General features: G+C 39.0%; 2 protein-coding genes across 3 annotated transcripts in view; one reads left to right on the top strand and one right to left on the bottom strand.

The window, feature by feature from the left end:
* Positions 1-3,321: 3,321 nt before the first annotated feature.
* On the top strand, positions 3,322-5,246 carry prlh2r (prolactin releasing hormone 2 receptor). The gene is made up of 2 exons (XM_042501400.1): positions 3,322-4,240; positions 4,926-5,246. The coding sequence occupies exons 1-2, from the start codon at positions 3,332-3,334 to the stop codon at positions 5,244-5,246; spliced, it is 1,230 nt and encodes a 409-aa protein (XP_042357334.1). The 5' UTR covers positions 3,322-3,331.
* An 8,581-nt stretch (positions 5,247-13,827) lies between these two features.
* bahd1 (bromo adjacent homology domain containing 1) overlaps positions 13,828-25,701 on the bottom strand; it is a 43,199-nt gene continuing 31,325 nt past the window's right edge. For both annotated transcript variants that reach the window (XM_042500341.1, XM_042500342.1), the window contains exons 3-7: positions 20,851-21,260; positions 20,389-20,548; positions 20,195-20,274; positions 18,007-18,098; positions 13,828-17,750 (exon numbers count right to left, since the gene is read on the bottom strand). In XM_042500341.1, the coding sequence (XP_042356275.1) occupies positions 17,558-17,750; positions 18,007-18,098; positions 20,195-20,274; positions 20,389-20,548; positions 20,851-21,260 (935 nt within the window). In that variant the 3' untranslated portion in view covers positions 13,828-17,557. The remainder of the gene's footprint in view (positions 17,751-18,006; positions 18,099-20,194; positions 20,275-20,388; positions 20,549-20,850; positions 21,261-25,701) is intronic.

Raw genomic sequence — 25,701 nt, 5'->3', positions numbered from 1 at the left:
AGTTATTTAGGATAATATGACTAACAATATAGGAGAAATAATATTATAAAATGTGTCGGGGTCAGCATAAATCGACTACATAAAACCAGAGTCACATTATAAGTCCCAAAAGGAAAATTCTAATGATTCTGAGACATTAAAAACACCGTTAAAACAGGACAAGGTCATTTTAAATTCACTATTTATTACCAGAGTGGCGCTATAGTACCCTAGAGGAATATCATAGGAGATTATAATGATTGTTCATTGGCAGTGGTGACAGGCAAGCCATCTTAGTGGAGGTGACTCATTCACATGAACACACATGTATGCTGTGAGAGAGAGAGAGAGTGTGCACACCTCTTTATTCTGAAGGAGAGCGGGCTGCAGGAAAGAGGTGAGGCTGCAAAACAGTAGGACTCTGCGCACACAGACGCAAACAGGTGCCGGGCTGAGGAAATCATTTAAAAAATGTCAGACTGACATCTTTCAGGAGGTATTTTTTCCTTTAATTACTACTTTTTGAACATGCATGCACTCTGATAACAATCAAAATTGCATCTGATTATTTATAGAGTGGAAATTATTGTTTAAAATAAGGTTTATTTTGTGTATATACCCTTTGAAGCCCGGAGTGATGTCAATTTCCTCGTGCATGTGAGCATATCTGTTTGATTTCATTTGAAAACATGAAAGAATGGGCAAGAAATTGGTAAAAAGGCATAAAGTAAACAACCTAAAGATTTGTCTAAAAAGAAAGTGAAAAAAATATATTTTGAAATTTTGAATTTATATATATATATATCCCTCATAACTGTCAGGTAATTTTTTTTTTTCGCTTCTTTTTAATTTCTTTCATTCTTTTTTTTTCAAATTTTAGGTCATTGCTTTTGAAAAAAATAAAGCCAATTTGCTCAGGTCTGAGAGGGTTAAGTGCTGCTTTATATATGATTTTTATAAAAAGCAAACAGAGGTATGTGAAATATGTGCAAATCAGTTTATCACTGATCAGGTCAATGAGGCAATATCCTCATTCAGCATGAGAAGAAGACCTATTTGTTTTCTGTGGTCATCAGTGTTTGACACGATTAAACCAATCACCTTAGAAAAAGTTATGTAATTTAGTGGGAAAAATACAGTGACATTATGACAAATGGTGCGGTCAGGGGGTCTCAGCCTAAGTGGGTCATTAATGAGCACTTAGTCATGCTCTACAGTAGGTTGGGGGAGGATTGTCATTTACATAAGAAGTGTACCATTTCTCCTATATTGATTTTGGTTAGTTAGATCTTTGTAGATTCTAATTGTTTATTATTTGTGTTGATAATTTGATTTGTTATTATTTATAAAATTGTCAAATTGAGGAAGTACCACAGCAAGGGTGTAAATTTTGTTTCGATACTGGGGGGTACACATTACACAAGGGGTTTGGGGGTCCGCTGGCCAGAAAATGCTAATGCTCAAACACTTAGTTTTCTGTATTTTGGAGATTTTTTACGCACTGATTGTGCCTTTTTTTGCATCAGTTTATGGTGTAAATCTCTTTAAATTTGTCAAAATAAAAGTTCTTTGCTATATATATATATATATATATATATATATATATATATATATATATTTATGGTGGGGACAAATGTTCTTAATTGAGGGTGACGTGTTCACAAATCTACATCTATGCACTGCAATCTGTGAAGATGCCAAAAAGTAAAAATATATATATATATATATGCCATTCAGTGCAAAATATTCATTTTGAAGACAATTGTAACTTTCTTATATTGCAAATTTGAATAGAAAAACCACTCAAGTGTTCTCAGTGGCTCAATTTCTGTCATGCGGTTTTTGTTATTGATCAAATCTCTCAAGTCGCAGCCATGAGAGACAACCTCTGTGTAAAAAGTAGAATAAATCAGCATTCATGCCTATTTTCAAGTCTTTGCATGAAATCGTATTGTACAGTGGCAGATGAGAATCTCTTATTTCTCTGCAAGAGCTGGATCATTAAAGTCAGTGTAGATTACATACACAGATGTTTCAGCAGATGTTCAGGAAGACAAATCTCTGAGAATCAGTCCTGAAGTTGTCTCTGCTGTATATGACCAAAGCTAAAAGGAAAAGAAGAGCCAGAAAGAAACATGATGGGGCGGATCATTGGTCATAAAAACCAAAACACGTTTTCCAAAGATTGAGATGGAAAAGATTTGGAGAAGCAGAGAGAAATAAAAAGGTGAGAGTTGTAGAGTGAGGAGGAGAGGCAGATAAGATGTGAAGTTCAGGCAGATGAAAGTGAGTTTTGAAGATGGACACTAATGCCTACCACACGGAGGACTTTTAAGTACTTTGAAAAGAATAAAGTCTGACACCCTCTCACATCTAGAGATAATATGAGATTTTAGTAACTCACTGCACCATTTTGTAAAGACTGGGGAACTTGCAGGGTCACTGTCTACCAGACTAAAACTAGATTTGTTATGAAATTTTTTCCCATTCTACTCCTGGTGGAAAATACCCCAAACTCCCTTTATGAAATATAACATATTAACAGTTCCCTATAGTTTTGCAAAAACACAAACTCAAGATAAAATGCATCATATGATGATTGTGTTCTTGTGTTCTCGATTGGACATCAATATTATCTGTAAAAATAAAATGTATTTGTCTATAATCTTTAACTATGGGAATGAAAGGCTAACCATTTAAAAAATTTAAGTTTCCCACCAAAATAATTGCTATTTGATGGATCAGATACACAACGCGTTAACCAGTGAATCTTTTTGCTCTACCAGTTTCTCCTCCTTTTCTATAAAAAAAGAAAAATGAGACTTGTTCACATTCTTGCGCCTCCCTAAAATCTCCTCCATGTTTACGGTCTGTCCGATTTGCTGCTTCCTGTTTGGTGCTGGAGATAGTGCAGCTATTGTTTGTAAGCAATGTTTATGCCATTGAATTTCGGTATTTGCATGAGCCAAGACCAAAAACGTACGATAATATTAAACAGGATTGTTTTAGTTGGAACATCAAGACGAGGAAAAGACTGACTGACTAACGACAGCTCAGAGTTTAATGGCCCCCTTTCACCACAACAGAGATCACGGGAGCGTACCGAAACATATTATTTATTCTTTTATTACAAAAATTGGAAATTTGTCTGGGATTGTGCAATCGCTTAAAAAGTTGTTTGGTGGACAGCATCATTTGTGTCTCTAATCTCCATATTTTATCACAACATTACTGTCACTCTGGGTTCAATCAAAATGCTGTTTAATATACAGCATGTTGTTGATCAAATGTTGATCAAATATGCAAAATATGCAGCAGGTTATAAACAGTTTTCATTCTGGCTCCTGCAGCTATGGACTGGGAGAAGTCATTCAACAGATCCAGGGTGAGCTCATCTTCTCTGGCCCCTTCTTTATCTCCATCCATGTCCGACTCCTCGGCCACCTTCTCCTGCTGGAACTCCTCTTACCCCCTCTTCTCCACCTCGCCATTCACGGTCTCTTCCTTTTCTGGCCTGGACCTCCTGTCCGACCTTAAGCCCATCTTCATCCCTCTCTACTCTGCCGTGGTGCTGGTTGCCTGCTCAGGCAACCTCCTCCTGCTCTTTCTCATCTGGCACAACAAGAAAAGACACAACACCACAAACTTTCTCATCAGCAACCTGGCACTGGTCGACCTGATCATGTGCATCTTCTGCGTCCCCTTGACTGCGTCCTATGCTTTTGACGAGCGTGGATGGGTGTTTGGTCCCCACATGTGTCATTTTGTCACTGTCATGCAGTCTGCAGCTGTCTACGCAGCGGTGCTGTCGCTCATGGCCATCGCAGTGGATCGTTACGTGGTTGTGGCTTATCCCATCCGCAAAAGAGCAGGGTGCCAGTTCTGCTGGGGTCTGGTGGTCCTGATCTGGCTGTCCTCTCTGGCTTTATCCACACCTACAGCACTACACACAGTCCACCTGGACCTGCGGGCAGCGGGGCTGCAGATGGTTGTGTGTGAGGAGTTCTGGGATGGCCAGGAGCATGGCCGCCTCATCTACTCCTGTTTTATCCTCTTCTTCTCCTACTTTGTCCCACTGGCTGCCGTCTCCATTTCCTACTGTGCTATATCCTATCAGCTGAAGCAGAGGACCACGTCGGGCTTGACGGCATGTCAAGAGTTGAGATCTGCAAGGGCTGCTTGGAGCAGACGGAGGAGGAAGACCTTCTACCTGCTGCTGGTGTCCGTCCTCTGTTTCGCCTTCTCATGGCTCCCCTTACAGGTATGGATGGGAAAGAGAGTGCTGATTTGATTCATGAAATGATGAATAAAGGGGCACTCCGAGTGTGAAGACCTCCAACAAGGGCAAATGTCCTATCTCACAAAGTTAACAAAAGTGAAAAATGATAAGTGTGTTTGCCCTATGATTTGGATCTACTCCAACATGTTCTTCCCCATGCTGCAACTTTTCATTAAGTCACAGGAAAATCTGTTGAGTAGTTTTTCTGTAATCCTGCTGACTAACAGATGAACCGAAAACAAAATACCTGCAAATTGTGGTTTATGTACTTGACTATATCTTAGCTATTGCAATGACTCCATGAAATCTTGTGGGAAAAGTAAGGTTGCCAGGTAGCCAACTCTAAAAAGTTTCATTTTTTGACACTTTGATATTTGTAAAGATCAGGTTACACATTCATTTACTTGTGTACATGTACCACAGTGCATCTAAAAAGTAATGCTATTGCTTAGGTTATAAAAAGCAAGAAAACAAAATATTCAGTGAATATCAATCTTCAAACCAAAACTTTCTTGCAAACTGATCCATTATTTTTGGTGTATGTCCAAAAATGTCAAACTATTCCCTTAAGATAACAAATTCCAAGAGAAATTAACTCCGTAATTAATAATCAAATTAACTTTTCCTGTGATAAATGCTGAATGCTGAACATCGTTTACCTTCACAGGTGGTGAATCTGATCCTTGACCTGGACACAGACTTCTCCATCTTAGGAAAGAACTACGTGAACATCATCCAGGTGTCCACTCACCTACTCGCCATGAGCTCCGCCTGCTACAACCCTTTTATTTATGCCTCATTGCACGAAAAGTTGCTGTCCTGCCTGTGTCATCACTTCCTGTCCCTAAGGAAGAGCAAAGGAAAGGACCGGGGTCAAGGGTCAAGCATCCTGACAATATCACACAGAATGCAGCGCCATCACACCTCCACAATTGTTGCAGATTTACCAGGCGTTGTTGTAAATATTCCTCAAGACAACTACGCTTAAATTTTTATTTTGCTTGAAAATGTGCAAGAGTTGTATCTGCTGGTATTTCCTACAAATGACGCAGTGTATCTTTTTGACTCCAAATTTAATCTGAATGTTGTGAGCACTTCATACTGACAAGCAAACTGAATGGAAAAAAATCACTTAAAGTACACTGAAATTCAAAAAGTGACACAGTGGGGTTGCACAGCTTTCATAAAACAGCCACAGTATCTGCAGCTGCTCAGTCACAAGCAAAAACAGCTCTGTCTCTTTGACTGAATTTATTCAAGTGTAAAAACATTACTCTGCTTTGATTCAAAGGATATACTGTATGTATGTAGTGATTTATATTATTAAAGACATATATTAAGGTTTATGTACAGCAAGTCTGTTCAGCACCCAAAAATATTATATTGTGGCCTAAAAATGTACTTTCAAACAGTGCTTTTGTCTTTGCTAAATTTTACAATAAATATTACAATTTTTCACCTAGTTTCTGCACATATTCATATTTTTGAACATTTTCTATTATTTTGTGGTATGTTAATGTAAAAAAATAACATGCTCTCCTAATCTAAATGTTTATTTGGTATTTCTCTCCTTTTTAACTGATACTGTATTACAGTAATTGTATAAGTGTATTACTTGTGTATTCTATTTGGATTTGGTTGTTTGTCCTACTTTGTTGAATTTCATTCAATAAACAGGTTCATTTAAATCACTGTTCCCCCTGCATTCATTTAATGTGGTTAAGTGATAAAACAGGAACAGGTTTCTGTGACAATGAATGCATAATATATTCCTGTCATTCAGTTTGGCCTTGAGCCACTGAACAATTTTCTCACTTTCTGCTGTAGCTGTGACATTTGACGAACACAACAGTAGGCCTAATCTGCTGCATGTTTAAATGTCAACTTTTAGATGGTGAGAGGGGGAAAAAAATCTGTGTTGTTCAATAGGATGTGTACAACAGTTAAGCAAGAACAAACCAGATGGGAAATTATTTAATAAATAGGGAAATAAAAACAAAGACCTCATCTGGCCATGCTCAACTTCCAAACAAATGCAAACGATGACAGTTCATTTTTGTAGAATTTGTTTTAAAAATATGTTGACAGCTACAAGCTACAAATGTTTTACACACATTAAGATACTCATGTCTTCTTTCTTGAAGCTGTCACACTAATAAAACATTTTTCTTCAGAATATGCTCATAAGAGTACTGATTACTGTGATTTTTTGCACCAACAGCTCTGAGCAGCTCTTATGGAAGATGAGTCACTTTTACCTGGAAACAAGCAGTCTGGTGACTAATGCACAATCGCTTGAGTTCATCTTCAACAACAGTTGACATGACCCCGGTCATAAGAGAACTGTCAAAAGCAAAAATGAGGTTCCAATGTATTATATTATGTGGATGTTATGTTATATTTAAAACCTACATCTCCAACTATTGCTTTCCTGAGGTCCCACATATTGTTTTCTTGCTCTGTATTGTCAGCTGTGAGTCATGCCCAGTCAAGTGAATTCACCACAGCTGGACTCCAATCAAGGTGTAGAAACAAAACAAAGATGATTAAGGGAAATGGGAGGCACCTGAGCGACATTTCAAGTGTCATGAGAGCAGATTGTTGAGGGAAAAATGAATTTAAAGGATTTTAGCATATGTGAAAAGGTGAAAATAAAGTCTGAATGCGCTGCAATTATCTCTAACAAAAACTAACAATCATGTTGATTGTTAGTTGTTGCCATCAACAGTGATGTCTATTAATTTAATTGGTCACAGCTTTAACTGCCTGTTGTCCATGAAAGTGAAATTAAAAGCAGCGGTTAACCTTTTTGTTTGAGGTGCTTCCACAGCTCTATCAGAGCTGGTGAAGTAGCTGACCCTTCACCATCTGTTCCAGTTATGTTCAGTTTACAGTCTAGCCCATGCATAGGCTATAGGTCAGGCTATATGTATGTATGAATGTATGTATGTATTTTTCATATACACTAAGTTAAGTTGGTTTGGTTAAGTTGTCATTTGTCGGCTTTAACTATTATGTTATATTTAACTAAAATATTTTTAGTGGTCAATTTTTAACCCTTTTCTTTTAGCATATCAAACTGCTATTTTTGCAGTTAACGCATTACCTTTTGCTTACGACTTTAATAGTTAGATATTTTTAGCATGATAAACTACTAAAATTAAGCTTTTACAAAAGTTAGCTTAAAGGGCAATCATTTTTGCTACTTTAAATGGATGTTTGTGCCAAATTTTAAGTATTTATTATGTATACTGACAACAAGGATGTGACGTACTGACAGACGCATGGATGAACAATCCAGAAACATAATGCCTGTGGCCATGACGATTGCTGGTGTGGAGGCATGTTGTCTTTATATATATTATATATATATATATATATATATATATATATATATATATATATATATATTTTATATATATATATATATAATAAAGCAAAAGCCACAAGATTTTCTTAATGGCCCTTTTCTCAGATTCGATGTCTTAACAAACGGCATCTGATAGGATGTTGGTCTGGACACTGTTTATATTTCACCCACAACTCCTTTTTTCGACAAATGTGTTATGTTTATGTATATTCTTTTAGGAGCTGACAGCTGTGAGATGATTATCATTGTTGCTGTAGTCTGAAAATACAGTAGGTAGTGCACAACAGAAGATAAGGGGAAACTGCTCGATGAATATTACATTTGGGAAGCGCAGCCGTTGTCTCCTCTAATGGGGGCATAAAACAGTCCACCAGCAAAATACTGTGTGCAGATCACATGTCTACTTATGCATCCAGCTATCCTCATGTCTTATTGTGTTGTAAATATCCTTTATGAGAATGCAAATGAGAGCAAGCTTAGCAAAGTCTTTATATGCAAATGTCCATCATCTTGATATCGTTAAGTACCGGTACTTGTGTGCTGTAAGTATACATTCAGGAGAGATGATGGTACTCAGTTTCGATGGTTGCCCTGAACTCTTTGCATTTGTAATGAAGAACTGACGTCTATGAAGCAGCATCAGCAGGAAAAAACAAGCCAAATTGAAAAAAGGATGATGTTGTTGAGATATCGACTCTTACTGTCTGGTGATACAAAAAAAGCAAGCAACAAATGAGGCAATTCTGGAAATCCTTACAGGGCATTTTGAGCTGAGGAACAGAATTTACAGGATTTCACTTGTTGTATAGTGTGTTGTTTCTTTTTATACTCACAAGGCTCTTTGAAAAAAATTACCTCCCATGGAGTCACAGCTTTACCTGGAGGGTGAACTGTAGGCAGAGGTTTCTAAAAAACAAAATAATTAGTGAGAGTTTTGATGGAGCATGAAAATCCTGAATGTCAGACAAGCAACAGTCTAATTGTTTTGTCTGCTTCCATACGGAGAGGATTTTACACAAACTAAAAGAGCAGCAGGAAAAATAAATCTGGCTCTTACATAAGTCAGATTGTCACATTTATTGTTCTTGACAACATAACAAGCAGAATGTGTTGTGGTAAATTAGATTTTCTCATAAATTTTGCACATAAAAACAGCATCAATTTGCCAGAATAATGTAAAACTTCCGAAAAGGTAAAGCCACTGTGCATGTGACCGGGTATATTGCTGGTGTATGCAGGCGCACGGAGGGTAGGAGAGGTCTAATCGACAGCAGAGCGGTGCAAAATTGTAATGACACTGTCTGTGCAAACCCTTGCCGATGTGTAATTTAATGCCAGGTCAGGACCTCCGCTGGCATTACGTACAAATGCACTCATGAAGCTCATGTAGATGGCTGACATGACAATAAGGAATCCAATTTGAAGCCACTTCTTCTGATTGCTCGGGGGAAAAGGCAGTTCTTCCTTTTGTAGAAACTGAATGTTTAAACAACAGTGATGTCTATTGATTTAATTGGTCACAGCTTTAACTGCCTGTTGTCCATGAAAATGAAATTAAAAGCAGTGGTTAACCTTTTTGTTTGAGGTGCTTCCACAGCTCTATCAGAGCTGGTGAAGTAGCTGACCCTTCACCATCTGTTCCAGTTATGTTCAGTTTACAGTCTAGCCCATGCATAGGCTATATGTCAGGCTGTGTTTATGTTTTCATATACACTAAGTTAGGTTGGTTTGATGAAGTTGTCATTTGTTGGCTTTAACTATTGGTGGAAAAAAAAAATTCTTAGTGGTCAATTGTTAATCATTTTCTTTTAGCATATCAAACTGCTACTTTAGCAGTTAACACGTTACCTTTTGTTTACTACTTTAATAGATAGATATTTTTAGCACGATACACTGCTAAAATTAAGTTTTTACAAAAGTTAGCTTCAAGGGCAATCATTTTTGCTACGTTAAACGTTACCTTAGCTAGGCTACTACAACTGTTTATCCATGACTTTTAGCATATTAGACTGCTAGTGGCTAAAAAAGTTAAAAACCAATCATTTTTGCTGTTTATCTAACAATGTTAGCCTTGGCTACTGGCCTACTTTAGCAGACTTTCAGATCTCAAATCAAAATGTAGCTGATTCGTATAGGCCTATTTATTTTTTTATTGGGACAAAACATATAGGCATACGTAAGATCAGATCTGCACGCATTTCTCATCCTTTTTGCTTGTTTAGTTTCCTTCTTAATACATTTTTTTTTTTTAAATTAGCTGAGCTACTCCACAATCATTTCCACATCCCCATTGACAACGGCAGAAGTACCACCTTGGGTTACAAGTATCCGTGGTTTGGAATAATTGATTATAAGGACTTGTAGATCCTGTACTGGCTGTTGCTGCAAAGAACAGGACTGGGGCTTCAGAGGAGAGTCATAATGAACACACATCACTGCCCAATTTATTGAGCATGCACACAGACACACAAACACAATCCTGCTAAATAATAGGTGAACTGAAGCAGCTGGCTTTTCGTTCTGATTCTTTTCCCACACATGCTGTTACAGATGCAAATGATTGACCTGCTTATGCCATTTTAAACCTCATAACCTGATTGAGTAGTGCCAGAAGCCTCATTCATATTCATCGCAGGTCTGATTATTGCAGTTAGATGATTTACATCCCCTCCTGTCTGCTTTCAAGGTGCTTGCATGCTTGTTTTTCCTGTCATTATCTACACGGCACTAACAGATAAATGGGATTGTGATCATTTCAGGAGATGAATGAATTGCCACAGTAGAAACAAAGGGGGGAAGTCTTGATGCAATGAAAAATAAGTTTGAGTCTCTTTTCAATGCTGAAATTGTGAAACTTTCTAAATCAGAGGCAACAAAAGGAGTCAGTCAGTACTTCAGCATGCATTTCTCATAAAAATGTCCGCAAAAAAAAACAGACAATAAACACGTGGACAGACAGATGGAGAGTTGAGAGCGAGATGTTGTGAGGAATTCTTTGAATTGAGTCAGCCATGATAATAAAGGAGCTTGACAAACCTTATTAAGTTTGTAAGTGGATAGTTTGCATAACTCCAGGGCCCATTAAGTGTTTGCACATGACTTCATATGTGCAAACACAAAAAAGCACTAGTCAAGCACTTCAGCGGGCCAAATAATGGCTATAGGACCAATTTATTGAGGAAATTTTATATGAAGGTAAGTTGTTATTAAAGTCTTTATGAATAAATATAAGTTAGTGCCTGTCATGTCTCACTGTTTACTCAAGTACTGCACTCCAGTACAAATATTAGGTACTTTTACTTTACTTGAATATTTACTTTCTACTTTTACTGCACCACACTTCAAACGCAAACATTGTACTTTTTACTCCACTAACTTGTGCATAAACAATATAAAAATATACAAGAGCAGCTGAAAGGATTGGTCGATTAATTATAAAATTAACTATAACAAATATAAGGACTGCTTTTCCTTTTAAATATTTTGATCTATTAAACTGACTTGGACTTTTACTATTTGCAGAGTGTGTTTTTTTTTTTTTTACAGTGTTGGTACGTTTATTTAAGGGTCTGAACACTTCCCCTGCACGACTGATCCCGTCAGACAACCTTTTCATACAAGATGTAATAAGCGTTGATGAACGTCAGATCAGATATAAAAACATTATCTGACTGAGCCCTCATGTGGACAACATATATCACTACAGCTCTCAACTTGGCTACAAGTATCTGATAATTAATCTTGATATATGATGCCATAAAAAATCCAACAAACACATGTTCAAACTCATATATTATTTATTACAATTAAATATTTTTCTTATATTACAGAGGTCCATTTGAAACCATACAAATAATCTGTGCTGTGATTAATATTTCCAAGATATTTCCAAAAACGCCATGCAAAGATTATGAACATAAATTCACATCAGAAGAACCAAAGTTTAGGCTTTTTTTTGTACACCTGGGAATGAAATTAAATTCATGTTTCGAATACCTTCTCCTCTCTCTCTCTCTCTTTTTGGTGCAAACATTTCTTTGTGGTGATTCAAGATCAGACCAGCGTCATCTGGCAAAAATGAAAGGCATTTGGAAGGTGGGTAAAAACAACAGCTTGTCCTTCTCTTGGTGGAAAACGTTCGGAGTATATACGACGACGGGTTAATGGGAACAGGCACAGAGGACCAATTAAGACATAAGTATCACACATCTTGATTAAACATAATTAGTTTGCTGAATGATTCCTAAGGCCATTATATGTACTGTGTTTGGTTAACTCTTATCCAGAACACCCAGGGGGATTTTAAATTGCTGAACCAAATCAAACAAAATCAAAATGTAGGTTTACCCAATTCTGCTTTGTTGGATTGTGCTGTGTGGGCTTTACTACTGTAAATCCACCATCCTTCAATATTTAAAAAAAAAGCTTTTCGGTGAAGAAAATTTGCTGTAGTTTTGATACAGATTGATAACCTTTGATTTGAAAAGGCAGGATATATTAATTTGAGTCTAATGAACTGAATTAACCGGTATGGAGATTTTAATCAGGGGAGGCTTGTTTTAAAGTCAAATATTAATCCATTAATCCATCATTGTGAATTCGATTTCTGCCTGTAACACACAAAGTAATCTACTTGACCGTTTGTACAGGGGGTGAAGAAGATGTAGGCAGGATGTGGGTGTTTTCAAGTGATACTCTACCCAAAATCTATCTTCTCACAATCTAATACCCCCTGTGCTTTTAAGGCGGCTGTAAATAGTTTGCAGTTCATGCAGAACAGCGCTTGTGGTCACCTCAAAACATGCTGGGAATGGTTTCAAAGACTTAAAACGTCTCAAACGCTCCTGCAGCATAATCCATGTCCTCACTCCCTGAAGCTCTGCCAGGAAGCTGTGTGTTTGTGTTTGGAACATAATGAGTGTACAGATGGACAGCTGAGAGCTGGATTATGATGAAGAAGTGGATTAGAAAAGTTTCAGTGGACATTTTGATACTTTTTGTCCACCGTGTAAACCTTGTAATGACTAATATTCAGTCGCAACTGATGAAATTTTAAACTGACTGCAGGTGCTGTTCTCCAGGAAGCACAAAATTACATTGTGGTTCAAATTTTTTGGGAAACACCATTAGCTCTTTTTTTTTATCAAGAGTTAAGGTCTTTTTACACCAGAGGCGTTTTTTGATGTGATCAATTTGAATGTCAATATCTTTTTTTTTTTTAAATGCTGTTTTTGTCATGAGTACTTTCACACAGAGCATGAATAGCATGAAGCAAGGAAGAGATTTTTTTTTAACAAGGCCGAGTTTGCACTGTGAATAAAGCCATCAACCAATTATGTTTTGCAAAATGGACATTACATTGTTGCAACTGTCGCGAATTTACATCACTGCCAGTATGAATAGTTTCGCAATTTTTTTTGTCATATTTTCGTCACATCCCTCTGTGCAACCCAGTGTCACTCTCAACTCGTCAAGTACTGATGCTAGGTCAGTGGCGTAGCTGGTGTCAGACAACGATGCACCAAGTTATCATTTAGTGGCCGTATGAGACGCACTGGGCAGCTGCATGTTTTGATGCTTCAAGTAACTGCTATAGTATAAAGAGCAACAAACTCCGGATTTTCGCCTGGGAGACTGTTTGTGTCCTGTGTGAAAACAAAGGTCAATCTAGTTATTTTAATAAGTACAAAGTGTGCTAGTATGCATAGCATGCTATGCTATATTTGTCATGTGACATATATTACATGACATTTCATTACATTAGCAACACACATACTTATTCTTAGCCAAACCATGATGTTTTTTTACACCTTACCACATGCTTTTTTTTGCCTAGACCTACGGAAGTGAACCTAAAAACAACGTTTTAAAAAAATCGATGATATAATTTTACTTTGAAAGGAGACTGTATCAGAAACTGTAGATGCCCTGTGAAAACTGAAGTTTATTTTGAAAACACAAATATCTAACAAGGGTAAATTGACACGCCTTCCCTGAGCATCCAAAACTAACACCGGAGGGGCACCTAAAGCGTCACAGTCTGACCGAGCATTGAGATTTGACGAGTTGGGAGTAAGAATGTGTTGCTGGTGTGTAAAGGCCTTTTGATTATTAGATCAATATCACACTCTTGTCTGTACACTAAAGATGAAGCTACAGCCAACAGACAATCAGCTTAGCTTAACATAAAAGCAAAGATGTGATTTTTACAGACATATTTATCAGTCAGCTTTAGAGGTGCTGGTCTTGTTGGCCTCTCAGACAGAGACCGCCTGCTCCCCCCTGCAGTCTTAAAGCTACGCTTAGCTAGGTGCTGACTGCAGCTTCATAATCTGGCGTACAGGTGTGATGGTGATGGTAGTGATCTTAAAATTTAACCCTCCACAAGAAAACAAATAAGTGTATTTCCTTAAATGTTGAACTGCTCCTTTAACAGCCACAGATCTTTGACAGATCACTTTGAATTTGACTCAGACTTTTGTCAAAATAAAAGCATTGATCAAGAATCACTTTTGCCTTTCAGATCACATGAAAGCGATGGACCTGAGATGCATCTCAAGCGTCTAGGAATCAAGATCGGCACACTAAGAAGCTTCGTTCCCCCCAGGCTGATATCGGTACACATTTTTAAATGAAAGGCTGGGAATGTTCTATAAGGCAGCAAGATCAAGGGCACAGGCTAATGGCAAGGTAGGTTTAAATCATCGTAGCATTCGGCATTTAAAGGTGAAGAGGCAAAGCTTTATCATCCGAGGAGAAGTGACAGGAGAATGACAGGAAGCTGGGAGAGGCCAAGGTACGTTTTGGTCCTGCAGGTTAAGCATCTCTGGTCACATGTTAGCAGGTCTCCTTCAAACTGTATCTGAGATCCTTCTAAATGTGTCCTCGAGTCTACGCGGAGGACTTTGACATCTCAACACGACATTTAACAGGCTTGTATTGGGCGAGCGATCAGTCACAGAAATACTATTGCAAATGACTCACACTTTTCATCTTAGACAGCTAAGAAGGAGAGACCTCCTTTCTAATCAGGAATGAAAGCCACTCATCTAAAACTCTATTCTTTAAAATTATCTTTTGAAAATAAATTATATTTTCTCAGTACAGAAATAAATACATATCTTCTCTCAAACATAGGAATGGATCATCATCACAGATCTAAATGCTACACTGAATACATTACTCACCATCTCATCGGTGAAGAAACAAGAATATAGGTGACTAACTGATGCCATCTGCCACAAACAGACACTCATCCAGATATATAAATGCAAATATACAGTTAGCTGACACCGGAGTCGAATCGCACCTCTGGCAAACAGCTTTGAGAAAGTAAAATATTCCTCAGCATTGGCATAACAAAAATCCCCTCACTGCTCGCCTCACCGGACGTCTTCACACTGCAAAATCAAACAAACTCAAGTGTGCTTTCTTTGTAGACTGCAGGTTTGTACTAAAATTGTGAGATTCATCACTCTGGTGAACTGCAGAGTTACAGATATGACATGAAACTTATAAATTCTCTACAAAATTACGAGAGGTGGAGCCAAAAAAACGTCCACATGTCATTGTTTACTTTGCACGGACTTAATCAGTGGTAAAAAAATTTGAGTTGGAATTAATGAAACCTTCTGATAAAGAACTTCCCTCACAGCTGCGGTCAGAGTTTACTACATAGACCAACAGGTCAGTCACAATTATGTGAAAATGTAAATGTAAAAGCTACAATCTTGAAGATCTCCTTTTTAGTCCTCTTTGGTGGCGCTTATGGCGATAAATGGTAATTGCAGTGTGTTTGTTGGCAGACTAAGATTTAGTCCACACTTAAACAAGTGTATTTGAAAATGTCGTTTTTTTTCTGTGCATTTCAGCCTTTCATCCAAAAGCAAACTGCGTTTTGGATCACTGAAAATTGACTTTTTGTAAAATGTTCAGAAACTTTATTTTCTGCATTGACGTGCTGACAGAAAGGAGTTTTTGGCATAAGACGTTGGAGTGTGCACCAGTGAGGCATCACAAATGAGGCGACATTTCTTGCAATGGTGAACATGGCCAAAATAGTGCTGGTTCTACCCTTGCTAACAGGACTTTTGACTTGTTTACACATAAATGCACAGATACTCTTCCCCTATATTGAGGAAGCGAGATGTTAGAGTGCGGCATAGAAGTCACTGCTCCAAGTAGCCTTATAGTAATAGCTCTTTTTCAAGCTTCTGGGTGGCCATCATGGCTTTAAGGTTAGGGTTATATCGCAACCTGCTGGTTTAGCATGCTCTTGACAGAGCTTTAATTGTGTGTCTGGGTTGTTGTTTTTTTTGGATGGAGATTCTGACCTTAAGTTTTGAAAGCAGTGTGGGACATTACGTTTTTTATGGTCCCTGCAGCTGATAAGACGAAAGGGTTACTACAGCAAAGACGGTGTGGGTGTGTGTGTGTGTGTGCATGTATGAATTTTTCGGTGTGTATGAGAGCAGATTATTAATGATGTTGCGGTGCTTCTGATTTTTTTTCGGGAATGTCGCCCTCCACTCCCTGTTCGTAAAACTGCAAATGTGAGGGCTTTAATCTGTAGGCCATAGGCTCAATCACCATTGTGCTACCTCACTGAGTTACAGTGACTTAAAATTTATCAAAATGGAAATCTTCGAGATTATCACTCTACAAAATAGAACCTTTTAAAAATTGGAAAAGCTCATTTGCTTTTTTGCAGCAAGTTAGATATGAATATTGATACTACTCTTGTGTTTATCTGGTAAATATGTAGCTGGAGCAAGCAGTCAATTAGCTTAGCACAAGGACCGGAAAGAGGGAAAAACAGCAAGACTAGCTCTTTTTACAGTCTTTATGCCAAGCATTAAACCAAAAAAATTTGATTTCCATGTGATAAATTAGCTTGATCTTCCACTTGTTGGGCCCATAGAGCAGGCTAACTAGACACAAGCTGAGCAGCTAACCTCCACATTAGCTACCTTGAATGGAGATAAAATGTTTCACTCGTGTCTCTTCTAGACCGCTGAAATGTTATTAGACCAACTGAATAAAATACCGGTACTAAAATTAGTCATTTTGTAGGGGCTGCGACACTATGAAAATGTATCTGCTAATTTACAAACAGCTCTTTCCCAATGTAAGTCTATGGGGAAAAGTATTTTTGGGCCAAATAGCATCACATGACAGACCTGGAAGTTGCACTTGTATGTCAAAGTGGCTTTGAGGCCTGGCACTGCTGGCCATAGGTTCATATTTACCATATCAGCATAAAAGTGGTATCGATCATCTTATCTAATTTTTGAAAAGAAAGCAAAAAGCATGTTTCCCCAAAATGATTCCTTAAAAACATCTTGAGCACAGATGTTCACTCTGGAGCTTCTTTGTAAAACTGACTTGCAGAGAAATCTTAGGACAAATGTGATTGAATCTTCAGCGTCTCACAAATCTCTCTGTTTCTTCTCAAGGACCGATACGGCACGATATGCCTCCAGTTCTCTTTAGTTATGGCGTATCACTTAGACACACTGAGTGTCTGATATCTGTCAGGCAGACAGTAACACAATTCACACATTACATCAACCTGTCTTCATATCTATCAAATGTCACATTTCTAAGAGCTACAGTAGCATTTTTCTACAGCAGAGTACGTTCCAGGTTCTTCACACAGCTGCTACGACACCACAGAGCCATGTATGATAAAGACCATTATTACACTGCCATAATAACTCTTATACAATATGTCAAGCCATTACTCTGACTAAATAAATGTGTGGCATGTTAAATATGAACAAAAGAAGCTCATCTCTCAGTCCTTCATCCTAAACTTCCAGTTCCTGTCACGCAGGCAGCAGGTAGGTATGTAGCTAATTAAAGTTGTGGAGGATGTAAAATGTTATCTCACGGCCCATGTAGCATGTATGTGTCACCCCCGTCAGATGCTACTGCAGGTTCTTGAGGAGGCGTCCGTAGCGGAAATCGTAGACGTGTCGACAGAAAAACACCAGCTCTGGGTCGACGTCATCGGGCACACAGTGGTGGGTGGGCATGGCGTTGCCGACAACAGGTGGCACCATAAGGGAGGCGGCGCAGTCGCGCACGCCCTCCCTACGGCGTTTTACCAAGGCACAAAATCTGGACAGAGCACAAATGCAGGACATCAAACTCCCTTCAAAAAAACATTCAGAAAAACAACAAAAACATTTTTTTGTAGCTTCAAACTGTCTGAGAACTGAGAGAAACCTGGCTCTTTTTTATGTTAAATATCATGCATTTGTTTTGAGCTTCAAAAAACAGCACTGTTGGATCTTCTAAGCAGGTAATCAAATGCAAGGCAAGAAATGTACTTCAAAGAAACGCGCTAAAGCCACCACAAAATGCTGTTTCTTACCGACAATACTGTGCCAGTGTTAGGACATAGCATTTGTCTTCAATACAGGCCACACTGTTCACATCCTGGTGACGAGACGCAAAGATCTCATTCTGAAAAAAAAATAGTTTCAATGTGTTAGTATCTCCAAACTAACAAACAAAAAAAAAATCATCCAAGACTCAAAATTAAGCAACTGATCCCTTAAACCTTCACAGTCTGCACATGTACACAGAGACTTTAAAAGACGTCTTTTTCCTTCACTGTACATGAGCACATCACCTTCACTTCCAGACGTAAAGACAGACTCAAAGGAGAAAGATGTTACTTCCTCTGAGCCGAAACCCAGCTACTGTTCTCACACTGCTGCTCTGATGTGTTTGTTGTTTGTTAGTGCAGCCCAGAAATGACAGACTTCATGTGGTTTATTGTTTCTAGAGATTTAATGAAGTGCAGCTTGCTCCTAAGGGAGATTACTGACAACACAGAGCAAGCCCAGCAGAAGGTGCTCTTCAACATGTGTGTCTGCCGTGAGTTTGTTCTTACACTCTCATCTCTTTCACACACTTTTTTAGATACTGACTTAAGCCAAAATCTCAAATGTCTTCTCTTGAACTGTAACATTTTCATTTTGTTGCAGACTCATAGGCAGGAATAAATTGGAAGAGCAATGGCTTAAAACATTAGTGTGTTGTGTTGTTTTGCAAACTAATCCTCACATCGTACAGAAAATTATTTTATTAAAAGAGGAATTAAGCAAGCAAAAATACCCAGGACATTTAACAGACAGAAAAGGGACACTTTGTTTAAAAGATTATGTTGTTGTCATTGTAGATTTCTTGCTGTTGACAAATCTCATTTAAAATCCCAAACTAACAATGCCTTAATCAGTTTCTCAGTATTTTCCCACTTCACTGTTTGTGGCTCTCAGTCCCAAACCTGGAATGATTTTCAAGACAGCAAATTGTTGATCAGCCAGACATTTTCAGCAGCCTATTTAAAGGCTTTTTTTTCAGCTTTTGGTAATGACAATTTTTAAATAAATGCAGTATGCAATTCGTGTAATAAAAAAAACCTGGATGTGCCACAAAGTGCAGAAACAGAATAAAATAGAGCTGTCAGTGCTATTAATGCACAGAACCATGACAAGTGGCAATAAAAGTCATAAATAATACATGCTGTCTCTCTCTACCAGTATCTGTCCCCCTTTGCCCCTCTCCAAACAAACACCACACCTCAACATTTTCCATCAAGGACAAGGAAAAGTGTTTAGACAAAATGTTATTTTGTGAGACATGATTAGCAGTGTCATTATATCCAATTCACACATCCTGTGTGATCAGTACTGTGCATGTGTAACTCAACAGAGACCAAAAGGAAGTGAGGTGGCTCCCTCAGTAGCCACTTCCAGAGTCTATATGTAGTTTACATATTTTGTCATGTTTTGTTTGACAAATCTATATATGCTAGGCCACTCAAAGGTTGCTTCTGGGCCTGATGTGGCTGCACAGGCAGCCAACTGATGAATAAGCCTTCCCTAAACTAAAGACGTAAATCTTTAAAAAAAACGGATTGCAAATATGTGGTTTCATTTTGACAACTTGTGAACTTCAGTTTTTAATAAAATAAAATGTGAAAATAGGGCACTTGTTGAGGACTATTTTCTGCTGTGGATGAATACAATAGAGGGTACTTATCGCAGCAGGACAGTGTGTGTGTGGGACTGACTCAAAATAAACTGCAGTTTATGATTATGAAGGGATGTGAGGCTTATTGTTGTGTTTAAAATAGTTTTTCTACAACAATAGAGGTTTTAGCTGCAACAGTCTCTGAATACACAGACAGAACTTGTGAGTGGGATCAATTCATTGTTGGTTTTGGTCCTTTTGTGGGGTTTGCTGACAAAAAAGGAATACAGAATACTACTAGCCTTATAGTTTTAATCAAATTTCAGTTTTAAAAGTCAGTTAAGATGATGGTCATGCTGTTTCCACCTGTGAGACTAAAAAACTAACATGGCACGAAGCATAAATATTCTAACCATGTTTACATGCAATTTAATAACCACTGCATGCTCACTCATCTACAAACCATTTGCACACGGTTAACTGGAGCAATGATTCAGATGTCCTTGTGTATGATTTTAACAAACACCTGCTGACCACTCTGAAACCAGTGTTTTGAATGTATAAAAGGATTTGCTTCTCACCTCACAATGCACACTGGGGTTGCGTCCTCCCTGTGTGTGTTCTGGACGGTAGTACCAAAACAAACTCATCATCAGCTCTCCTGAAGAAAAACAAAAACACACACAGATCGCTTCAGAGCTGGAGCCGGTTATTACCGCATTAATTCAGCTCCTCTTGTGCTACAAGTAAACACTGTGTACAGGGTGTGTCCTACCTGACTCTGGCTCTTCCCACAGAGACGAGATCTTGGCCACGTAAGGCAGAGACTTCTTTCTAGGTCCAGATTTCAGCAGAACAGTGTCTCTGACCCGAATCAGCTCTCCGTCCCTCTGGACTCCCTCGAAACACGTCCTCAGCACCAGAGCCTCCTCTCCCTGCAAACAAAGAAAAGAAAACTCTGACTCCTCAGGCAGCCACACACTGATAAGCTGTGAGAGGCCGCGGAGTAAAAAGCCCCAGGATGTGATTTGCACTGAATGACTTCTATGTCTCAACAGAAATGTGGATGGTCAGGTGTTTGGACGAAACTCAAAAAACGGTGAATGAGCTCTAATGTGACAATATGTCATAAACAATCCTCTCTCAGGACTGGAAAGTTAAAATGACACCACATTTAATTACAAGCGGCACCGGTATGGCTGTGTCGAAAAGCACCAGCATGACTTTCTCTACATACCACAGAGAAAACCTCCTTCTGAAAGGGCAGGCCAACTGGCCGCCAGCCGTTGGTGGATTTCTGGCGTCCGTTCTTTGGCTGCTTGGCAACCGTTCGGCCTCCGACGCTAGCAGAGCCGAGCTTCTGCTTCTTGTCCCTGTTGAGAGGGCAGACAGCCGAGCTGATGCTGCCGGTGCCGCGTGCGCCAGACCTCGACCCGCTGGGCGACTTGGCACTCTGTGGACACTCCTTCGCCACCTGCAGCGGAGGCTGCGGTTGGCTGGGGTCGGACAGCGGGGTCTGAACGTGGGGCACTGATTGGCCGGCTGGAGGCACAGTAGGAACGGGGCAGCCAGTGAGGGTTCTGGGGCTGGGACAGATGGGGATGGAGGAGGGACTGTGATGGTCATTGAGCGTGGATGGGTAGTCGTCTGAGGAAGGAACGGAAAAGACAACATAATGAGTGAGAGACAGTCCTTTAAGGAGCAGCTACAGTGATCAACAACCTTTAACAAGGTTATATAATAGAGACTTGAACGACACTCAGTTATTAGTTCCGCTGAAGCAGCAGAAATAACAAACAGAGCCTCAATTAAGGTCAATTACAGCCTTTAACAGAGCAGGCCACACACACACACACACACACACACACACACACACACACACACACACACACACACACACACACACACACACACACACACACACACACACACACACACACACACACACACACACACACACACAACAGTGAAAAACACCAACACTAACCCTAAGTGTGTGAAACAACAAGAGCAGCTTGTGCACACTCCCATGACAGTTGTGGTGTGGACATTAAGGTGGATTAATGGTCAATTTATTACAACGTGATCTCTGAGCTCCCTCCGTCCAAACTTCATCAGCAGCCTTCATTTCCTCCACAGAGAATACATTAAGGTTTCAGCATTAAGATACTTGAACCATTAGCAAACATCGGTTATTTATTATTAGATATAGATCCATGATAGATCAACTGATCAGTGCTGCTTTAAACAAACTGCACGCCAGAGTGAAACACTGTTCTTCTTAGAATTACACATTTATTTGACAGCTAGTAAAAAGTGGCTGCAAATTAAGATTTTATGTGCAGGACCTTTGCTGTCTGACATTATAAATTCTGATGTATTGTCATAGATTGAATTATCTAACAGTGTGTATTATCAAGTGGCTCAAAATAGCTCAACAAGCTACAACATTAAAAAGCTGCTTACACTGTAGTGACAACCCAGTGGGGACTTTTACTCCAGATACTTTAAGGACATTTTACTTTTGTAAAATGTCTAACTTTTGTAAAAGCTAACCCAAAAGACCAAATGAGGCTGTAACAGCAAAGCCCCTGGTTGTACTGAATTAACAATAATGCGCTTGATTGCTTTTGAATTCAACTTTTGTTTTTGTAAAAAGGAAGACTGTGCTATTTATTAAGTCAAAGTAACTGCTTTGGATCTGATTACTTCTTCCATAATTACTATTTACTTATCTTTTTTCAGCTATAAATTAAAGGCCCCGCACACCCACACAGGTGTTTTTCACTTGGTTAATTCGGGGGCTCGTTCAGCCCAACAAAACAAAGCAAAACATTTATAAAAATCGAAATGGTGGCACATTGAAAAACTTTCGCATCAAACCACACTACCTAATTTATTTAACACCGCACATCACTGCTGATTGGGTAACACTTCTGGAAAAAAAAAACAGCAAACAAGAGGAAAGGTACCTTAAAACCTGTTGTTTACGGTTCAACATGGAAACCGAAGTAAAATGGTGCACGCTGTTTCCAGAATGACTGCCCACGTAGATGCTGGGGTTAGATTGTCAGGGTATGATCACGTGTGCAAAATTAAAATCCACCTCATGTTCACTTCCAATCAATGCGAGCAGAGGGGCAAATAAAACATTACAACTTGCGATGGTGAAGCGAATTTGCATCACTCGCATCATGTGGAGTTCAACTGTGGTGAACTTGGAGGAGACAGTGATGGTTGCCGTGTCCAACCAGCCAATATTGAACGATTTTGGCCATGAAAAATAGCAACTGCGACACATGAGAAATGCAGCCTGGCTTGCATTTAATTGGAAGAAAGGTAAAAAAATAGAAAATGTACCAATAGCATCCATAATTTTATGATATTTATTAACCAGCAAGGTTTCTGTGCCCCCCACGCTCTGCACATCAGCAGGTGTTGGTCACTCGCCTGCATTCCCTTACGTGTGACTGTGCTCTTTTGCCCCAACAGTGCAACAAAACAACCAGGAGGGCGAGGGAAATGTCAAACCAGGGGCACGTTCAATCTGCACTGTTATCAGGTTGAACATGTTTCTGCGAAACAGTGAAAACGATCTGCAACTGGCTTTAAGGTACGATTTCTCTCCTTTGATGGGTGTGTCAAAGGTTTTACCCAATAAGCAGCTGTGTTTGCAGATATAGAATTTATGTGAGGTGGTAGCTGATGATGGGAGGAAGAGGTGGTTCCCTTCTCTAAATTTAGAGGATTTTCCAGGTCTGTGAGTGCGCTTTGTGCAGTTTGAGTTGCGGGATGGATCATTGAGGAATCGATCTGATCAGAGTTGCAGATGAGAGGAGAAGCTGCTATATAGGCAAACTTTAAGATTCAGCGCAATGAACAGTTTCACATTGACTGAGCGTGGTGATCTACTGCTCTGTCTGTGCCCAGAGTACGCTCTGCACTCCAAGATTGTTGTGCTATGAATAAATATATATATATATATATATATATATATATATATATATATATATATATATATATATATATATATATATATATATATATATATATATATATATATATATATATATATATATACACACACACATACATATATATATACATATATATATACACATATATACATACATATATGTGTGTGTGTGTGTGTGTGTGTGTATATATATATATATATATACATATATATATATAGTCATACAGGGCTGCTAATGAATGGTCAAGTGCCCCAAAAAAAAAAAATCCATATGTGGCAGCAGATGCTGCTGTCGTGGTGGGGTGGCACAAATAAATGAATGTGTGGGAAACCCTGTGCAGAGACGTGTATATAAACCAAAATTCTTGTAATTATTTACATATTGTGCATACAATTTTTATTCCAAACTTGCTTTGGCAACATGCACATATTTTCCCCACGCCAATACAGCCCTTTTTGAGCTGAATTAAACTGAAATGAATCAAAGCTCCTCGTATTAAAAAGCAGTGCGCCTGCATAACACAATACAGTGTTCAACGCAACACAGATACCTTCAAAATAAAAGTTTGGCTAAGCAAAAAGAATGCAGTAATCCGTAATTAGGATATTAGCCTTTATCATATATACAGGGAATATAAATAACATGATTTCTCTGTGCTCATGTTAACACATATCCCAAATATGACCATAACTGGAATATACCTCATAATCCATGTCCATATAAACGGTATGTTTTGTTGGGGCTGAACGCAGCCCTGATTCGTCCATATTGAGTATCCAGAGGAGGTCTAATCAGGCAGAAAAGTGGCAACACCTGTGTGGGCGGACCATCGGCCGTTTCACAGCAGACACTCTGACTTGTCATGGCAGGAAACCCACAGCTGTTACTAATAACATAAACGATGGCTCCGTCCTATTCAAGTGTCCCAGTAAGCCAAGACAGCATGACAGTCAGCCAACGTACACAATGCCAGCACAAGCAGCTGAGTGGAATTCAGCCATCATTAATTCTATTATTTACACCTGTGCTTCTCCGACTGTGACATGTCAAAACGTCTTCCATGAAATCTATTTGTAAAAAGAGATTTCGGCGCTCTTGTCGAGTCTCAGCCCTCACGGCCTGACCTGCTTTCCACTGCTGGAGACCACAGAGAGCGAGCGGGAGAGCAGCTGAGGCGCAGCACAACACTGGTGTGTGTTCACGTGTAATTAGTGCTGTTTTGAGGTCACATTCAGGTGTTTTTGACCAAACACCCACACGTTCAGCCAGAAACACACAGTGTTTGTGCGTTACATCGCAGACATCACAAAGGGTTTTCCTGTACTGGTTCACATCTCTGACTCAAACACAGTCACTAACTGCTGACACTCGAGCTCATACAATCAGCTCATTAGGTTTCAGCTGCACAGGCCTTGTATTCACTGTCCGGCTGCTTGTATTCAAACGGAGACAAAAGAGGTCTTGCCCTTTATCTGATATTTTTTTGTTACCTCCCACTCAAGTGACATTCCAAAATGGGAGATTAAAAAAGCCTGACATAATAGCTATTCTCAGCGCATTGTACTGCTTTGGCAGCTGGATTAGAGGGAGCACTGCATATAAAATAACCTAATAACTGTAGTGTGCTCATGAACATTCAATACGTAAACCACTGTCTTACTTACAGGGGTCAGGGATTTTACACATTAAGTTCAGTTCCTTGTCAGTGGCAGCGCTAGGCTGTGGAAATTTTTGTTTAATTTCTTTTGTGGCTCAGCAGGGAGCTCTATAAAGTCTTGAGAGACTACTACAAACTACACAATTCTAACAGAAAGTCTTTTCACAAACTGGAGGTGAAGAGTGTGAAAGATGTGAGCATTTATCAGGTAAGATCTGGCTTTTTTTGGAACTTGACAGGGACTAATACATCAGGATATCTCTGCCTCGATCTTGATGTTTGTTTTTTTTTTTAAATCTGTCTTTTGCAGGCCCTCTGCCTTTGTGAAAGTGTTGCACTAAATGGTTCAAGTAGCCTTTCAATCAGCCCTCCATGATCTCTGCTCTTTGCCGTCTCACACAAACTTTTTGTACACCAACTGAACGTGGAACCTGTGGTATAAATGTTTTGTCCA

Source organism: Plectropomus leopardus, chromosome 14 (genome assembly GCF_008729295.1).
Source record: "Plectropomus leopardus isolate mb chromosome 14, YSFRI_Pleo_2.0, whole genome shotgun sequence".
Lineage (NCBI taxonomy): Eukaryota > Metazoa > Chordata > Actinopteri > Perciformes > Serranidae > Plectropomus > Plectropomus leopardus.
Note: the sequence above shows the minus strand (reverse complement) of the source record. Positions and strands in the feature narration are given on the sequence as shown.